This window comes from Ziziphus jujuba, chromosome 7, assembly GCF_031755915.1.
Source record: "Ziziphus jujuba cultivar Dongzao chromosome 7, ASM3175591v1".
Taxonomy (NCBI): domain Eukaryota; kingdom Viridiplantae; phylum Streptophyta; class Magnoliopsida; order Rosales; family Rhamnaceae; genus Ziziphus; species Ziziphus jujuba.
The window spans coordinates 3,462,513-3,480,840 of record NC_083385.1 but is presented as its reverse complement, the minus strand read 5'-3'; the positions used below and the strand labels follow the sequence as shown (position 1 = coordinate 3,480,840).

The following is an 18,328-nucleotide window of genomic DNA, read 5'->3' as shown; positions in this document are numbered from 1 at the left end:
CATGAATAAGATCTGGATATGATCGAGACATTTGAAGTTGAAAACGGGTTCGATGAATTTTCTTACAAGATAACGCAAACCCTGCGACAATTAAATATTTTAGTTTTCATGCACAATTATGTTTTAGATAAACCCTAGAAAGACTTTTTGTGCGTTGTCTGGTTATCATTCAAAATATTGCTTAATGCTTTTATTTTTCACTTTTCTTCGTACATTACTTAATGCTGTTTGTACGAGCGATGTTTGAATGATTTTATGCGTGTTTTCGGCGTTTATTATAATCCCATTATTGGGCAAAGCTTTGCATGATAGGCGCTATAAAATAATAATTAACAAATCGATAAATGTCAATTGTTTAGGTGCATGTATACAATTTCAGAGTATAGTTTTATACCATTAATTTTTCGGATTTTTCGTATGGAACAATTCTTGGTAGTCGCCTTTTTTGGTCAATAAATTTGGTAGTCCTTTGTTTAATTTTTTTATTTTTTATTTTTTGCAACATAGTCCTTTGTTAATTTGTTAGTGAGAATAAATTATAAAATTGTTTGTGGACTTTTTTTAATTTAACTAAAAGCAATATGGAATTCTGGACCCGGAAAATGGAGTAGAAACCCGTGTTTTGGTTAGTCTTTCAAAGTCATGTTTTGTATTATTTGTATGGATGTCATAATCAAGAAAGTTAGGAAGACCAATTACCATTTTGTAAACATTAATTGAGAACTATTAGTGGCTTCTGTTACGCAAATTTGTTTAATTTGTATTAAATTTCTCAATAAAAGTGATGGTGAAGAAGAATGGAAGCAAGAATGAAAAATAAAGTACTAATTTTGTTTCGTCAAATAATTAAATTTTTTTATAGGCAAATAATAATTATCTCAGATCTAAAAAAACATTTACATCCAAAACAGACCTAAATATCAGCCGGCCTGACGTCTCGACAGTGACAATATTCTAGTAATTAGGCAGTGGAAGAAAATAATTTGACAAATATGACCACTTCGTAATGTTCATTAATTTGTCTTCCCATTAGTTTGATTTTTATTTGTCTTCCCCATTGAAAATAAAAAAACTATATATATATATATATTATTTGCTGAATAAGTCAAAAACTATATTAACTTAGAAAATGGGAATGGCATCTAATTTGATGACCTTCAATATCTGTTCGCCTTCAACGAAAGAACCGTATTTTATTCTCTCATTCGTTTCGTATCATACAATCCCTAAGTTCATAGATTATTTATTTATTTATTTATTTCTGTCATCTGTTACTTGGTTATTTTTTACTGCAATTTCTTATTGACAAACTGCGTTGTAGTTATCGTCCAAACAAAAAATTGAATTTTAGTCATTTCTAAATTTATATTCTACTTGTTGAACTAGTTTTCTTGTTACCATACTCATGCACTTCCCTATTTTGTTTTCCAATCTGTAAAAAGCTAAGAAAATAAACCTCCAGTTTGGAAAACAAAATCCGATATCCTTTCACTTGCCTAATAACCTATCATTCAGTTTTTGCATATCAACAAGCGACTTTTTCATTTTTTCGTTGGACAGGTTATATCAACAATCATGAATAAGAAACATGGTATTTTGTAATAATAAAAATTTAAATGTTACGTTTTGAAGCATAACAATAAAGATGTATCACCTCCTTTTTCTTTTTCCGTAGACCAACAATATCTCCTTCATTTATGAAGGACAACGTGATAGAAAATTTCCCACATCTTGAATAATTGGGTAATAAAATTAAAATTAATTTTCCAAAAAAGCAAAAAGAACGCCAAAAGAAAGATGATAGATCAGTCTTCTATTATTATTATAACATGACTTTTAGTAAATACCCACCATAATTGACTCTTCAAAAATTGTGCAATTAGCCTGCAAAATTAATTCATAGTTATTTTGGAAACCTCTTGACAAAAAAAAAAAATAATGTTAATCAGATGCATAATACATATTACAAACCCAACCATATCAACAATTACAAACAGAAAACCAAAAAGCGAGTGCGGTCCGCTCGGGGTTTTTAGTTACGCCAATTTGCCTACCCCTCTATCTCTTCCCTGGAAGACTCATCTTTCTGATCCGTATATTAATTGCTTCAAAGCTTTCGCTGCTCTCACCCTCCTTCTCACCCAAACGCCCGTCCTACCTCTCTAACACATCGCCACCTCACACCATTTACAGCTTTCCTCAATTCATTTCCTTGTTTTCTTCTCTTTGCTGTTCCTGTATTTTACTGGGTATTTCGTCGGCGGTTTTAGGTAAATGAGGGATTCGAATTCGGATCTGTTTGACCCGGTTCTTGCAATGGAAGCGTCTTTTTCACGCGGTGGTGCGTCGTCCGACGCTGATTTCGGCTTCGCTTTCAACGATAGTAATTTCTCCGACCGCCTGCTTCGAATCGAGATCATGGGTGATATGAACGAAACCAGACCCGATTCAGAGGCCTGCACTAGCATCGCTGATTGGGCTCGTCACCGCAAGCGCAGAAGAGAGGATATCAAGAAGGAAAATGGTATGAGCTTTCTTCTTCAGTCTTCCCTTCCTTTTTTTTTTTTTTTAAAAAAAAAAAAAATTATTTTTTTAATTTTTTGGTCTTGGCTTAGTTTAGTCTTTAAATTTTTGTTTGAAAGCAGCTCGGTGAAGTGGCTTTCAATGGTGAATTTTTGTTTTTGGTTGCTGAGATAGTTCACAAAAAATGGAGAATGAAAATTACTGTCGTGTGAAAAATCCGCAAGGGAAATATTGGGGTTTTTGTTCTTAATGCTGTGTTTTTAGTGTATTTTTTTTACCGAGCTGAAGACCAGTTGCATTTCCGTGGTTGATGCATCACAATTTGAGGAGAAGAAGCCTCTAGTTATGGAAAATCCCATGAAGATTTTATCTTTAGGTCTATAAGTTTGCTTGGTTTTTGAGAAAGTTAGGAAATGAGATTGAGAAATTGATCATGGTCAAACGATTCCTTACCTTTAAGATAATTTGAAATTAAATATATATTAAAAAAATGATAATGGGGAAACAAGAAGATGTATATTTTATTTCTTTGCCTTTTATTGGAGCAAATGGAGAAATGTGGAGCAGCTAAAGTTTATTTCTAAACTTTTTATTTCCTTTATTTATATGGGTAGATAGAAAACGGTGGTTGAATTTGAAGGACAAATGGCTCCCGAGAATGAAGAAGGACACTTACTTTAGACAAATAAATGCAAAAGACTTATTCGCTTGAGTTGGCTTCATAGCTTTTTAGGAACCAAAAATATGTGGCTGCTTGTTTCATTGTCAAATTGTTAGCTTTTCTTTATGCTAGGAGTTGCTGTAATTATAGTTTGGTGCATCTCATTGTTCATGGGAATTTAAATCCTTGACTTCTATTTGCTGACAATCAGCTCTTCTGTTCAATCTTTCTCATAGATGCTTCTCCTTTCCTTGCTGTTTGGGGCATTTTGTTTGTTAATTGGTGTGCTTTCTTGGTGAAATTGGTTAGTGTTTTATTTTTATTTTTCTTTGGATTCAGTTGTAGATCTATCAACAGTCTGCCCAGAGGAACAAATCTTGAATTGCAATCAGCCTGATATGGATGATTGCGAGGGCTGTGAAAATCAAGATGAGGATGCTGTTGCAATGGTTGAAGAATTACCTTCAGGTATTTGGGCTATATCTCCAGTCAATATTGCATCATGTTATACATGTTCTAAGGCTTTATTGTATTTTGAAAAGGTGATGAAGCTGCCAACAGCAATGACTCAGACTGGAGCATGGATTTTTCAACGGTTTTGAGAGTTAAACAATTGCACATCAGCTCTCCTATTTTGGCAGCCAAAAGTCCATTCTTCTATAAGGTACAGATCATCAAATTTTGATATGATAATGCCAGTCTTGCTTGCTATGGTGATTTTTCTCATTTTCTTGTATTCTTTTGTTTTAGCTTTTCTCAAATGGGATGAGGGAGTCAGAGCAGCGACATGTAACCTTGCGGATCAATGCATCAGGTCGGAACAGACTGCAGAAGCTTCTTATATCTCTAATACTACTGGTTTGCTTCCATGGAAATTATTAATTTATTCTTATACTTCCCTTTCCTGGTGCAGAGGAAGCTGCACTCATGGATCTCCTGAATTTTATGTATAGTGGTACATTATCGGCAACAGCAGCACCTGCTCTGCTGGATGTGCTAATGGCTGCTGACAAATTTGAGGTTGCCTCATGCATGAGGCATTGCAGCCGCCAATTGCGAAATATGTCTATGACACCTGAGTCAGCATTGCTATACCTTGAGCTTCCTTCCAGTGTTTTGATGGCTGATGCAGTCCAGCCATTGACTGATGCAGCAAAGCAATATCTTGCCACTCGTTACAGGGACATAACTAAGTAAGTTTCTGTTTTATGTGGATTGCCTGGCTTGAACTTAATAAATTTAACAAGTATCCTTGCTCATTTGTGACCAGGCTCAAAATTATCAGAAAGATACCTCTATTTCCCTGGCCACAAAATTACAGTTCTTTTTCAACATAAAAAATAGATATCCAGTTGCTGTTATTGTTGATTTGCTTTTTGGGGTGCTTATGTAACTCTTTGAACCAGGTTTCAAGAAGAGGTTATGAGCTTACCCCTAGCAGGAATAGAGGCTATACTGTCGAGTGATGATCTCCAAGTTGCATCAGAGGACGCAGTCTATGACTTTGTTTTGAAGTGGGTCAGGCAGCAGTACCATAAAGTGGAGGAACGGCGAGAAGTATTGGGTTCCCGACTTGCACGTTTCATTCGCTTTCCGTACATGACATGTCGGAAGCTAAAGAAGGTTTTAACTTGTAATGATTTTGACCAAGAAGTTGCATCCAAACTTGTGCTTGAGGCCCTCTTTTTCAAGGCCGAAGCTCCACACCGACAGCGAACCTTGGCTGCCGAGGGTTCTATATCGAACCGTCACTTTGTGGAACGGGCTTACAAGTACCGTCCAGTTAAGGTTGTGGAATTCGAACTTCCTAGGCAGCAATGTGTTGTTTACCTGGATCTGAAGCGGGAAGAGTGTGCAAATTTATTCCCATCAGGACGGGTGTATTCTCAGGCATTCCACTTGGGTGGACAAGGGTTCTTCTTGTCAGCACATTGCAACATGGATCAGCAGAGTTCATTCCATTGTTTCGGGCTATTTCTGGGAATGCAAGAAAAGGGGTCAGTGACTTTCGCAGTGGACTATGAATTTGCAGCAAGATCAAAACCAATGGAAGATTTTGTGAGCAAATACAAGGGCAACTACACATTTACTGGGGGGAAGGCTGTTGGTTATAGAAACTTATTTGCCATACCATGGACTTCCTTCATGGCCGATGATAGTCCTTACTTTATAAATGGGGTCCTCCACCTAAGAGCAGAGCTTACCATCAGGCACTGACCGGCTTTTTCTTTTTAATTATGAAAACATTAATCCTGTAGGGTGCATTCTATAACATTTATAAAAATGTTTCGTTCTTTTTACAAATTGAAGATCCATTTCTTATTTCATAAGAATAGAGTTATTAAGAGATAGAGAAGTATACTTTCGGGAGAATGAATCATCCCAAATTGAGATAAACAAACCGACTCAAATCCAATATGAGCTGAATATTAAATTAAAGTTTAAAAGGCGAAGAAGAGAGTTCCAATTTGAAGTCTGAGCTAGAGTTAAATAATTCACCGCCTCAATATTAGTCTCCCAAAAAAAAAAAAAAAAAAAGAAAAAGTCATATTTGTTTTATTGATTTTTTTTTTATTATTTGTTTTATGGATTTTTAATGAGCAGTTCTTTTTTAGTCAACGAGGTTTGTTAGGATTTTTTTCATTAACGAAGTAGGACTTGTATTTTTTAGTTTTTTGTTTCGGGGGGTTGAAAAACCCATCATTACTTTTTAAATATATTAAAAACCTATTAGAAAAACTCTACCTATTATAAAAATAATAATAATAAATAAATAAATAACACTCACAAATCAATTATGTAACTTACAAGAAAAAAATAAAAATACAAACCCATAAACGTAAATATGGTAGAAAAAAAACAAAAGATAAAAATATATTGATAACAATTTTTTATAATATTGATGATGATTTTTTAAAATATATATATATATATATATATAAATTTTACGGTGTATAAAAATCATAATATTAATAATAATTTTTTATAATATTAATAGTAATTTTTTAAAAAATAAAAAACCAGTATTACAGTCCTAACGGACAGTTCTCACCGTAAATATTTCAAAGGCAGAAGAGAGGCACTTGAGATTCCAATTTCAGTTTCAGGCACACTTCGTGACGTGCAATATATATATATAAATATATTTCAAGGGCAGAAGCGAGGCACTTGAGATTTCAGTTTCAGTTTCAGTTTCAGTTTCAGTTTCACGCACGCTTCGTGACTTGCACGTAAAAACTAAGAAACGGAACCTACATAGGGTTGCAGCGTATAGCAATTTCACAGAAATATTGGAAAGCACATCGTCTGCGAAAACTGAAAAAGAAGGATTAGGGTTTGATTGATTTAGGAAAGAAAGATGCCGAAGAACAAGGGAAAGGGAGGCAAGAATCGGAAAAGGGGAAAGAACGAGGCAGACGACGAGAAGCGAGAGCTGGTATTCAAGGAGGATGGCCAAGAGTACGCCCAGGTCAACCGCATGCTCGGTAACGGTCGCTGCGAAGCCATGTGCATCGACGGTACCAAGCGCCTCTGCCACATCCGAGGCAAGATGCACAAGAAGGTCTGGATCGCCGCCGGCGACATCATCCTCGTTGGCCTCAGGGATTACCAGGACGACAAGGCTGACGTCATCCTTAAGTACATGCCCGACGAGGCCAGGCTCTTGAAGGCCTACGGCGAATTGCCCGATAGCACCAGGCTCAATGAGGGCATCGCTGCTGGCTTGGATGAGGAAGACGATGGCGGTGCCGATGATTACATCGAGTTCGAGGACGAGGACATCGATAAGATATAGATTTGCCCTGTCTTTTGATTCAATACCCCTGACCGTCTTTTTTTCTTCAATTTGATGAATGGTATTGTAGTATCTGGACCTCCGAAATGCATGGCTGTGACTTAAAATGTTTTGGATGGTGAATTTGATGCAATAATTAGTTTTAATAATCTTGCTTTAGTGCTTGAATTATTGAGATGTTTGCATATTTTAGTTTATGTATTCTGCCGGCAGTGCCTGCTTATGTAGCGAGAAAGATAAGATATGAACAAGATTACAAAGATGTTCTGATCTGCAATTTCAATTTTTTTTTTTTCCCTTTCTTATTAATAATTGATTTACTGTGTTTTAAGTTTTAACTTGGCACCGATAAATAAGATTCTGAATTTGGAACTTGAGTAGACTTTAATTTGCAGGTTGCTTAAACCTTTGGTTTGTTAGTCGCTCTGATTTACAGAGATGACCAGATGGGTAGTATCCTTTTGGGGGGGGGGGGGGGGGGGGGGGGGGGGGGGGGTTTATGGTCATCTCGCGTATTAGAAGGCTCAAATTGTGTGTAATTGTGAATGAGTTCCCGAATGACAAATGAGAAAAAGCAAGCCATATGTCTCAAGTTGTGGAATGGAAATTCTCAGAAAGATTTGGATGTGTGGACAACAAATAGCTTTATTCGTAATGTGGCTAATCGCATCGAACAAAGGAGGTCGTAGAAAGTAGTTGGGTTGGCAATCTGAAACCTACATGCATTTATAATGAATTCCGAATTGGACATGCAAATGGTTATGGTCTTGCCTCAGGCCATCTTAATGCTGAGCGCTTTGCAATCTTATTTATTCCCAACGGGTTTACGAAGCGTATAATATCATATTCGATTCAAGGAAGAGCCAGACATAGAAATTGTCTAAATTTTATTCAAGGAAGAAGTGAGGAAATACAGGGATTGATGATACAAAACCTATTCTACATCACAGAATATAAATGCCTCTTATACGAAGATACGTAACCAAAATAAAACGATGATAAAAAGACAAAGCTTGGTTCCAGTAATCTTCATCGACCAAACGCATCTACTCGGCTCCGGCAATCTTCTTCTTCAAGGCTTCAATGTCTGTTGCTAGTTCTTTTCTGCTTGACTGAAAAAACCAAAATATCACTTGTATTGTGTACTCTATGTGCCACTAATCTAACTGTTTTACGTGTTTTTAAGAAAATATCAATTCTGGAACAAAGTTTAATAACTTAAAAATGGAAAACATTATCCATGCCGGAGGATGCATCTTCAAAGTTTCAATTCAATTGCTTTAAGAACTCCATCATGAAAAGCACAGGGTCTTATACTACTAAAACCAATAGCAAAAGGTATGATACCTCAAATCATTAAAGTGGGGATGAATATGAAAAAATTGCAATGACATTTAAAATAATTCCCCATGTAAAAACTTTGTTCTATAACAAGCACAGGAAAAACAAAGAAAATTAAATTTTAGAGTCTAGCAGTTTGGAGTCAAAATCATTTACCTTGAAGAGTAGGTAACGATAGACAAACCATCCTGTATATCCTAGCCCTACCAACTCCATGATTTTTGGAAGCTGGTAAGAGAAGAAATTTAACTCAGATTGGTTCAACTGATTTCTATTAGTCAACATAAATCATTACTCACAATTAGACAGAGAGAGTGAAGAATGGAGTTACCAGAGGCACTGAGTTGATGGCACCAACAAGTATTGAAGATAGCCAGAGAGCTACAATTGCCCCACCTCCGTAAAGAATTACAGTGGACTTGTTTTCAAGTGCATCCCACTAATAAAGAGGACATGGAGAAAATCATTTCAAACTTAACATTGATCTTTAACTGTGTCAAAGTTGTTTCAGTTAAAACGAATAAAAATCGTAACCATTTTTGCCCAAGAACGTAATGTCAGCTCTACTTCTTACCTTCTCCTTCAAATCTGTGAAAAGCTCTCCAGCATCAACAGAAGTCTCTTCCGAAGAGGCTCTAATCTGAAGCAGCGAAGACCTGCGGGACTCTGTTTCGAAATAAAAAATTGCGTACTTTATGCATATAGTTATCATACTAGCAAGAAGCTCATAACATAGATGAAGTCAGTTCCACATAGAGAAAGATAATAGCAATTAAGGATGCATAAAAACACATAAAAAGTGTGGAAACAACATGTTATCTATTTTGTGGGGGGTTTCCAAGCACAAATTCTACAATTTGTACACCAAGCCCCACAAACATTTCTCAATGTGCATGCCTTGGATTAAATGCATGTGTTCCAAAGGTGCACAAAATCCTTGGCAATACAAAAAAGTTTGTAAAATTAACATTTTCAACATATCCTATCTATCTCTTGCTGCAATACATGGCATTTTAGATCCCACAGAAAAGTCGGAACCTGTAAAAGATATGTCAAGTTGGGTATGCTGGCTTCATAACAACTTCATAGTTTGGAAACCCAGGGTAACACTTCTAGTCATGTGTCATAACTATTATATAACACTCAAAAGAATTCAGCCAAAAAAAAAAAAAATCCAAATACTCAAAATTTCCTCCACAAGCACATAAAGAAACGAAACTTAAAATCGAAATCAGAAACAGCTTTATTTTCTCCTACATTTCCTCAGGAACCAAAAAAAAAAAAAAAAAGTCAAAATTTCAGAAAACCCAGAACAACAAATACCATTTAACCAAAAAAATAAAAAAATAAAAAAATGAAAATCAACACCCCAACCCTTTTGCTGTTTCCAAGTCAGCAACAACTTCAACTATAAAAGGTTGAAAATTGTGTACCTGAAATTTGTTTAATGGGGAAAGATGATTGAGAAGAGACGCGAGGAGGGAGGAGAGGCAAGGCGGAGCAGCGGGTGGGTCTGGTAGTGGTGGAGAGTCGAGGAATCAACACGGTGGAGGCCGCCGCATACGCCGCCGTTGCTGCCATGATAAATATACTTAAATACTATATACGGGGAGCTTAGCTTTATGACTATGAATGCGCTTCACCAAAAATTGCTATCTCCAAAATTATGGTTGGGTCGGATTATTGACCAACGGGACTTTTTTCGTTTTGCAAAGTGCAAGCTTTGTTCAGATATTTTAGTGCTTGGTATTGGTTTGTTTATTATCCACGATGCTTGTTCTTTTTTTTGCCACCTTCCACCGTCTGACATGTGTACAATTCGAGCCTTTTGATTGGCTACTTCCCTATCTGCAATCCACGTTTGAGGCCTTCTCTTCTTTCCCTCACCTCCCAATATCTCCCTCCTATTTTCTACCAATTTAATCCCACCTTTTTTTTCCTTTTTTTTTGGTTGGTCTAATTTAATCCAACTTACTAATTTGACCATTCGCTCTTCAAAATTTCGTTTTATAAATCTAACACATTTTTTATTCACAATTATTATATACATATTTTTTTGTTTTTTCTGCATATCGTCAATAAATATTCACACATTTATCAAAAAGTAAATAAATAAATAAATATTTACACATTAAATACTTTGCATTTTGAAAAATAATTATATTAAATCGAGTGTTTTATTTTAACGTCAAAGGCCCCTTGGCTTTTTAAGTCCTCTATATCTGATTGGGCCATAAGTTTGACATTTTTAGCCCATTAACTTGTGGATCTGCCTATGTGCCCAACTATAGAAACCTTAACTAATGTGGCCTAATCTCCCATTTCCCAGAACTCAGAGGTGCATTGGTATGATGTATACCATGACATTCAAAACTGAATACACCTTTGGCAAGCTAATAAAAATTCAATTTGCATTTCATTTTCCGTCTCAGATTTCAGTTTCTTTCTTTTTTTTTTTTTTTTTTTTTAACACTTTTTGTCTCTTGAACTTAGAAATAGACAGTGATTAGTCAATTAATTGCATAGTGGTGAGCTAAGAGCCACAAAAATAGTCCAGTAAAGCAAAACCCAATTGAATGGTCCGATTAAATTGACCGGGTAATACGACACTCTTAAAAAGAAATGCCGGCCATATAATAAACCAACTAATACAAAATTTTACAACACCCCCACTTGCTTTTTATGATTTAATCCTTCACTTAATTACATAACACTCCGGACATTAAAGACAAAATAACAAAGCAGAGAAACAAAACAAACCAAAAAATGGCAACCAAAAAAAAAAAAAAAAAAAAAGGAGAAAAAAGTGTGCACCATGAATTGTAAAAACTAAAAAGCATTTTGTCTTCTCAACATGCCCTATGAATCATATTCGTGGGCCTCTATCTATTTCTATCAATTGCATTTCTATTAATTTGGGATCTGTTTGGGCATATAATATTTCTGGGTTTTTTCTTTAAGCGAATATGGTTTCAAAAAATACTAAAGCTTAAAAATAGACATTATTAGTTGAAAGGAGCAGAGGTTTCGTCTTCCTTCCCTCCAAAGGGCCTCGCTGGCACTCTCTGTCATATCTTTCTAAACAACTCTCTCTCTCTCTCTCTCTCTCTCTCTCTCTAAACAACTAACCCAACTGACTAGGAATCTGAAAAGTTTATTACAATTAAAATTAGAAAAAATAAACACACCCAAATACAACTCAAAAGAGACCCCTCCTCTTCTTTGATTTGTTCGGGTGCTACTACTCGCCCAATTCCATTGAATATAACTTCACTTTCGTTACCCTCTCCATCACCAAACACACCCCCAAAAATCAATTTACCCTCTCTATTTTCTAGGAAAATCCAAGAAGATCGCGACAAACGTATTGGATTTTTGAAGAATTCAGGCTCTGTGACATCGTTTTCAAAGCACAATTCATTTGTTAGTTGTTATTTTGTTCTGTTGATTTTGGTTTACCTTCTCTCATGCAATTATTTCTTGACATCATTTGCTACGAGAAACTCTGTTTTGCGAAGAACCTTTATGGGGTTTGCTCGCATGTCCTTTTCTTGATATAAATATACATATATATATATATATATATATATGACGGAAGAAAGCAAGCTCTAATATTGGAAGCGAAAGGAATGTGTTCTCTCTCACGGACTGTGGGAAGTTTGCATAACAAGGAGGAGCTTTAATGGGTGGTTTGAAATGCAGATGGGTTTTCGCGAATTCAATTCAAGAATCCAACAAGAAAGACACGAGGAAGCTTTCTGGTCGATTTTCATGGGGTTCTTCAGAAGATGGCACAGCATAATCTGGGTGACCTTCTTCTTGTCATTTTCTTCATCCGTGCAAGCTTCTAGTATTGGTTATGACCCAAAGTCATTGAATGCTTTTTTCGTTCACCATGCAAATAGGAGCATAGTGAAGCCCCACACTGGCATTTTATACACTGTTCCTCTTCCTGCTAACTTCACAGGCATGGAACTCACATTTGTTAGACTCCGTAGTGGGAGCCTTCGTAACAGAGGAGCTAATTTCAGTTCGTTTTATATCCCACCAAAAGTTCGAGCGCATCCTCATGTGGTGAGGCTAGCTTTGGTGTATGAGAATTTGGGCAATTGGTCTTCATATTACTATCATGTGCCCAATCACTCATTGGTTGCTCCTGTTGTTGGCTTCACAGTCTTTGATTCCCCTGGTCCATATGTAATAGGCACCCAAAAGCTCAATTTTAGCTTCCATGAGGAACCCATTTCAATATGGTTTCCTCGAATTGAGCTACAAGGAGGAAATGTGACTCCAAAATGTGTCAAATTTGGTTCTAATGGGAGCTTTGAAATTAGTAGCATGAGCAAGAGAAATGGATGCATCACTAGAAGTCAAGGCCATTTTTCTCTTGTTATTCCATTTCCACCACCGGCAACGCCGCCACGACGGCCACCACCACCACCTCCGCCGCCACAGCGGGCTAAGAAAAGCTACTGGAAATGGTGGGTACTAGGATTCGCTGGGGGAGTTATTGGTTTGGTTTTGATTGTTTTGATAGTGATAGCCGTATCAAAGCTAGTTAAAAAGAAGAAACTTAAAGCAATGGAGACTCAGTCTGAAAAAAGTGTGCCTTTAGATGCATTTTGGATTGGGAGAAGTAAAATGCCTTCTGCATCAATGATTAGAACTCAGCCAGCCCTTGAACATGGTTATGTTCCTTGATTTTATTTTATTTTTCTTTTTTTATTTATTTATCAATTTTCTTTTCTTTGTACATTTTCTTCTTTTTGCCCAGTTCGCTTGTGAAGATACCTTTGTTCTTGAATCTTACACTGATGATGATAGAATACGTTATTTGCCCAAATTGTATTTCTTGCTGGCACCTTCATTGATAGAATTGCTTTTTATTTGGTTTACCAATACCGTCTCAATTGGATACAGATAGGACTGATTAAAAATGCGTTTAGTTATTACATTTAAATTTCATTTGTTCCACATTCCATCTACTTTATGTGTTGATTCGCCGGCCATTTGGCTTTTGTGCCCGTAACATTCGTAGGATATGTATATAAAACTTACTTATATGAAGAATCTACGTTTGGTAGAACAGAACATAAATTCCAACTTTTTTAAGTTTAATAATATTATAAACAGAAAAGGAATAAAACCCATAAGCATTTTGAAATTGAACTTATTCTAGGACATACATAACCCACCAAACGAATCTATCTTTGTCAGTTGGTTTTTTCCCTAATATAAAAAAGAAGGGGGCAATGCAGAAAACAAACGGTTTTACAATTTACTCCTACTGAATATTCAATTTTGGCTCCTTTATATCTTGGACAAAGAATTCTAGTACCCTTCCACTTGAGATTTAAAAAACTCTTTTGTTTGAAGCAAGTTGAACAGAGATGGTGTTGAATGGGAGATAAACAAATTAATCAGCATATGAAAGCATTATTTCTGCTACTAATCTTTAAGAGAAGTCAAACCGACGAAGGCCTTTATATTTAAGAATTTGGAGGAAGTTGTCAACTATGTGATTGGCTCGTCTTCGAAATTGCAAGCAACTTGCATTTGCTCACCTAGCAACCAAACCTTAATTACCATATATGCATTAGAATAATAGCAAACATCTTGCCACTTCTTAGCCAAGTGTTTTGAAGATAATGTATTTTACTCTTTTTTAACATATTTATGAAGCAATATATTTTTTTTCTCTGATAAATTTCGAAGAGAAAAACGATGTGTCAATCTATAGAGTGGATGTCACAGAGCTTGTCAATAGGAAAAGGAGGGTCAAAATAAGAGCCACTAAGGATGGCCTTTGCGACAATTTTGTTTGCAGCTTCAGTGGCATGAATACCATCCCAGCTTACATAGTTGTAAGGGTCACTACAAGCTGTTGCTGTCACAGTGCTTCCATTTATCACTTTTGTATTTCCACAATAAACTCTAGGGTCAAAATTGTAAGCTCCTTCTCCATACCCACAACATGCTTTTGTACCATACTTGAGCCCTGCTTTCAATCAATATCAGATCACAAAACACTGAAAAACCAATCCAATAAGGAAAATATATGCAAACCATTCCAAATTCGGTAAATTCAGTTCAATTCAAATATGTACCATGAGATGTTGGATGGCGAAACAGCTCAAGTAGAACAGAATGGGCATCTACATAAATGAGGGAAGCATTTGGGAGAGAGATTCTGGTTTGGGCCAAAGTCTGTTTCAACAGGTTGTTGTAGTCGACCACTGCATTGTTGTAAGAAATTAAGCATCCAAATTGATCAATGTCTGAGCTGTTATGAGGGAGCTCCACCAGTAATGCTGGATAGCACCCGACTGGGGCAAGATTAAGCACCAGAAACGTTCGCCCTCCTATTGCATATAGCTCCTGCACATTACACAGCATACATGGCAAATGGGTCTTTTTCAGGTTTTATTGGGCCCGCTTTTGTGATGTTCAGCCTGCAAGTTACTTGGGCTATATATCGAGCTTGGTCCAACTAGGCCCAAGGTCATAAATAGTACTAAAATGACTCACCTTTATGGTGCCCGCAATTTGGTACACCACTCGGGGAAGGTATTGCTGCACTCCACCAATACCAATAGCTGCTAAGTTGGAAGTGAAATCATTTTGACCGATGTAAAAACTGTATATTGATTTCCCGAAAATGTCTGGGGAAGGAAGTCTATTTGACTCTTAAAAAAAACAAGCACACAACGAATAAATCAGCAAATTTAGCCCAAAAAAATACCGAAGGGTTAATTTTGGCAATGTAAAGAGAAAATCAGGCAAACAAAAGGATATATACCTTGCAGATTAGAAATTTGATGAAACTCATCAACTCTAACCTTGAATTCCTTCATTTGGTTGAGCTGGATAGCTAGAGAAAAGGGACTGATTCCAGTAACAAATAAGGAAGTATTAGGGAGGAGCACGGTGGATGCAAGTGTAGCATAGTTTGCCCCATGTCTGTAATCAGAGCCAATGGATTGTAGGTATGGGCTCAGGAATGGCAAACCTAAAGCCGAAGCTGCCAAGTCCAACACCATATATATATACATTTTATTAACATTCCTTCTTTTTTTTTTTTTTTTTTTTTTAATAAACATTTTTTACGTTGTTCTTAAGCAAAGTGAAAATGAGAAAACCAGTTTCCAAAATTACTTTCCCGAAAAGATAATCATATTGTAGATATAGAATGGGTAATAGATCGAATAAGTCCAGCCAGGAGGCCTCTATAATTGATTAACGAGGTATATACATCCAAAAACTATGTTACTAACACGTTTTGTGAGACAACAAAGAAAATTTCACGATGATACGGACCACTCCAAGCTTTTTCCAGCTTGGCCTCTTTGTCCTTTGGTGGAAAAAGTTTGCCTAATAATACCCATTTCCCCAGTCGTCACTCATGCCATACCTTAAGCTATGTTTGCGGAGCGAACACTTAATTGCTAAATCATGCTCAACTTTAGTTTCGTTCAGTCCAAAATATATATATATATATATATTAAGAAAACAAAACTTAAAAACTAAGACAGTTTACTTTGAATTAATCTGTCTATAATTATAATATATGATTTAAAAGAATGAATTTTCACTTTGTATAGTCTTGAAGCAAACTAAAATCATGTAACAATAACAATAAGAAGAAAAGAATTCAGACATTTGAATTGTAATGAAATTAATAAAAATTGTCTCCTTCATGTTAGTAGAATTACAAAAAGATGATCAGTGATGTGGTTAAGTGCATCTAACTAGCTAGAAAGCCTCGAACATATTAAACTTTTTCTTCCAGGGTTTGAGAACTACAACTTAAAGTATAACGTATTTAATTTTTATTCTAATTTTCATTTTTTTTTTTTTTCAAGCCTCAACATGTCTCCACTCCAGTCTCTACCCGTACGTAGTGGTTACAAATTTTTTTTATTATTATTATTATTTTTTATTTTGAACAACTAAAAGGGAAAAAAGAAATATATATTTATAAGGTAAGAGTAAGAAAAAGGAAGAAATTCCATAAAAATTACCTAAGAAATCAACAATGAGCCTGCCATCAGAAGCCCGACCAACCGGTTTCTTGAAGTAGGTCATGCCAAAGGGTCCAGACTGAGCCGGAAAAGCAGCCCAAAACCCACCCGTATCAGAGTTTGAATCTCCGAAGTTGAAGATTGCCTTAAATTCACATTTACTATTACGTGGACTGTTAAAGCTCTCCACCACCACCACCATCCAAATCAATAAAAATTTCTGCAATAAAGACACACCCATTTACTTTTTCCCAATTCCAAATTACTACTACAAGACTATATATATATATATATATTATATATCTATCCTAAACAAGAAACGCTTTTTGGGGTGGAAGCTTGGTGATCAAGGCTATAGCACAATTATGCTTTATATATATAGATGTAGAGAGAGAAGGTGGACAAATTACATAGATTGACATATATGTCCAAAGTTATGATTAGGTGAAGAAGCATGCAAAATTCACATTATGTGTCGGTCATGCTGTGAATAATTGGCCTCCAATTGTAACTGTTGCCCCAGCAAACCGCCATCTGGACCACACCGGTCTGGAAGGAAAATTATAGGAAACCTAAAACTGATTCTTTCTCTTTTTCTTGTTTTCCTAAAAAGAAGAGAGTTGACCGTACGTAATGGTGATCTATACACTATTGTATGGATTAGCAATGACCAAACCCAATCGCAATTCTGTCTAGTAATTTGCTACAGTTTCATGTAGTAACTAATTGTTTCCTTAGTACAGATATATATATATATATATATCCTACTGTTTCGTAGTTCTTTTCCTTTTCTAGAACCATGGATTTGCCAGAAAGTTTTTACTTTTTTTTTTTTTTTTTTTGGGTTTATGGGTTAAGAAACAATTCAATATCAACCAATTGTGTACATAATTTGAAGTAGCATCCCGCGGAGTTTAAAAAGTATAGCTCTCTCTCTCTCTCGTTAATGTAATATCTAATCTCTCCTCTTGTACTTGGTCAGTGTTTATCTCGCACATTAATTATACGTTATGTAGATAATTATTAATTAGGCAATACCATGTCAATTATATTTAGACATATAACTTCCATTTGGTAGCATGGCACATCGGCTTTAAAAAAGCTAAAAAGATGGTAAAAAAAAGAGTGATCAGTATTTGCTGCCTTTTCAAACCACAAGTATAAAAGGTGAGCGCTTAATTGAACATGCTCTATTGCTTAATGTAATGAATCACAAATAAAAGCTTAAAGAAGCCTGCTGGGCTTGTGAAAAATACCTACTTTTAGATATTATCCAAACCTATCTGTTAGTCCAGAAAGCCCATTTACACTTAAGAATTATAAAGCCTAGTCCATTTACATTCAGCCCTTCTGTCTCCCTAATTGAATGACTGGACTGGACTCGCTGACTATGAAAAGTTTGTCAGTGACCCGTAAATATCAAATTATGACAAGTACTATATCCTTGTTTTATGCTCCTGATTGCAACACCAGGAGACCTATTTAGCAGTACTTTTCTTCTATATCTTTTCTCATTTTGTTACAGTGGAAGACAATAGTATTATTTCTTATTATTATTATTATTTTGGCCAAGTTAAATGGCACAAAACAATTGATGATTGTGATGAAGGGGAAAAGTAATATATCTAGAGAAAAATATTGAAGAAGATAACAAAAACTTCCACATTTTTGTCCAGATATATTATTTTTTATATTTTAACCCCAAAAAAAGGATAATTAAACGAGAAAATAAAGAAAAGTATGACGGGGAGACATTTGTAAAGCACACTGCCCCTGCGCTGATTGAGTTAAAGGAGGTTCGTTAGTGTTGTGTTAGACCAAAATTACTTTATTTCGTTAATAATAAACTCATTTTAATTTTATTTCTTTTTTAACTTCGGGTGATCGAGCAATGCCCAGTCTCAGTGTGAACGTACGTTAGGATCTATGAGTTACTTTTCAAAGAAAGCGGCGGCTGGGGTTATCTTCGTAACATAAAGAACAAAA

General features: G+C 35.8%; 5 protein-coding genes across 7 annotated transcripts; 3 read left to right on the top strand and 2 right to left on the bottom strand.

Moving 5' to 3' along the window:
* Positions 1-1,888: 1,888 nt before the first annotated feature.
* On the top strand, positions 1,889-5,493 carry LOC107423740 (BTB/POZ domain-containing protein POB1). Its single transcript, XM_016033356.4, has 6 exons — positions 1,889-2,524; positions 3,524-3,652; positions 3,727-3,848; positions 3,935-3,998; positions 4,098-4,377; positions 4,591-5,493. The coding sequence occupies exons 1-6, from the start codon at positions 2,275-2,277 to the stop codon at positions 5,399-5,401; spliced, it is 1,656 nt and encodes a 551-aa protein (XP_015888842.1). The 5' UTR covers positions 1,889-2,274; the 3' UTR covers positions 5,402-5,493.
* Positions 5,494-6,321: 828 nt separating this feature from the next.
* On the top strand, positions 6,322-7,257 carry LOC107423742 (eukaryotic translation initiation factor 1A). The gene has a single exon (XM_016033358.4). The coding sequence runs from the start codon at positions 6,543-6,545 to the stop codon at positions 6,978-6,980; it is 438 nt and encodes a 145-aa protein (XP_015888844.1). The 5' UTR covers positions 6,322-6,542; the 3' UTR covers positions 6,981-7,257.
* Positions 7,258-7,850: 593 nt separating this feature from the next.
* On the bottom strand, positions 7,851-10,067 carry LOC107423741 (protein CURVATURE THYLAKOID 1A, chloroplastic). Its single transcript, XM_016033357.4, has 5 exons — positions 9,755-10,067; positions 8,896-8,987; positions 8,653-8,760; positions 8,478-8,549; positions 7,851-8,092 (listed from the first exon to the last, which is right to left on the bottom strand). The coding sequence occupies exons 1-5, from the start codon at positions 9,900-9,902 to the stop codon at positions 8,027-8,029; spliced, it is 486 nt and encodes a 161-aa protein (XP_015888843.3). The 5' UTR covers positions 9,903-10,067; the 3' UTR covers positions 7,851-8,026.
* A 1,016-nt stretch (positions 10,068-11,083) lies between these two features.
* On the top strand, positions 11,084-13,164 carry LOC107423697 (uncharacterized). The gene is made up of 2 exons (XM_048479878.2): positions 11,084-11,744; positions 12,024-13,164. Exon 2 carries the CDS (start codon positions 12,024-12,026, stop codon positions 13,020-13,022), a length of 999 nt encoding a protein of 332 aa, XP_048335835.2. The 5' UTR covers positions 11,084-11,744; the 3' UTR covers positions 13,023-13,164.
* Positions 13,165-13,775: 611 nt separating this feature from the next.
* On the bottom strand, positions 13,776-17,010 carry LOC107423694 (GDSL esterase/lipase At4g01130). Of its 3 annotated transcripts, XM_025076094.3 has the most exons (6): positions 16,753-17,010; positions 16,343-16,562; positions 15,121-15,342; positions 14,850-15,007; positions 14,429-14,699; positions 13,776-14,319 (listed from the first exon to the last, which is right to left on the bottom strand). In XM_025076094.3, the coding sequence occupies exons 1-6, from the start codon at positions 16,762-16,764 to the stop codon at positions 14,051-14,053; spliced, it is 1,152 nt and encodes a 383-aa protein (XP_024931862.3). In that variant the 5' UTR covers positions 16,765-17,010; the 3' UTR covers positions 13,776-14,050. The 3 variants fall into 3 exon arrangements, with proteins under 3 accessions (XP_024931862.3, XP_015888793.3, XP_048335834.2); XM_016033307.4 differs by lacking the exon at positions 16,753-17,010 and having other exon boundaries at positions 16,343-16,696; XM_048479877.2 differs by lacking the exons at positions 15,121-15,342; positions 16,753-17,010 and having other exon boundaries at positions 16,343-16,698.
* Positions 17,011-18,328: the final 1,318 nt, after the last annotated feature.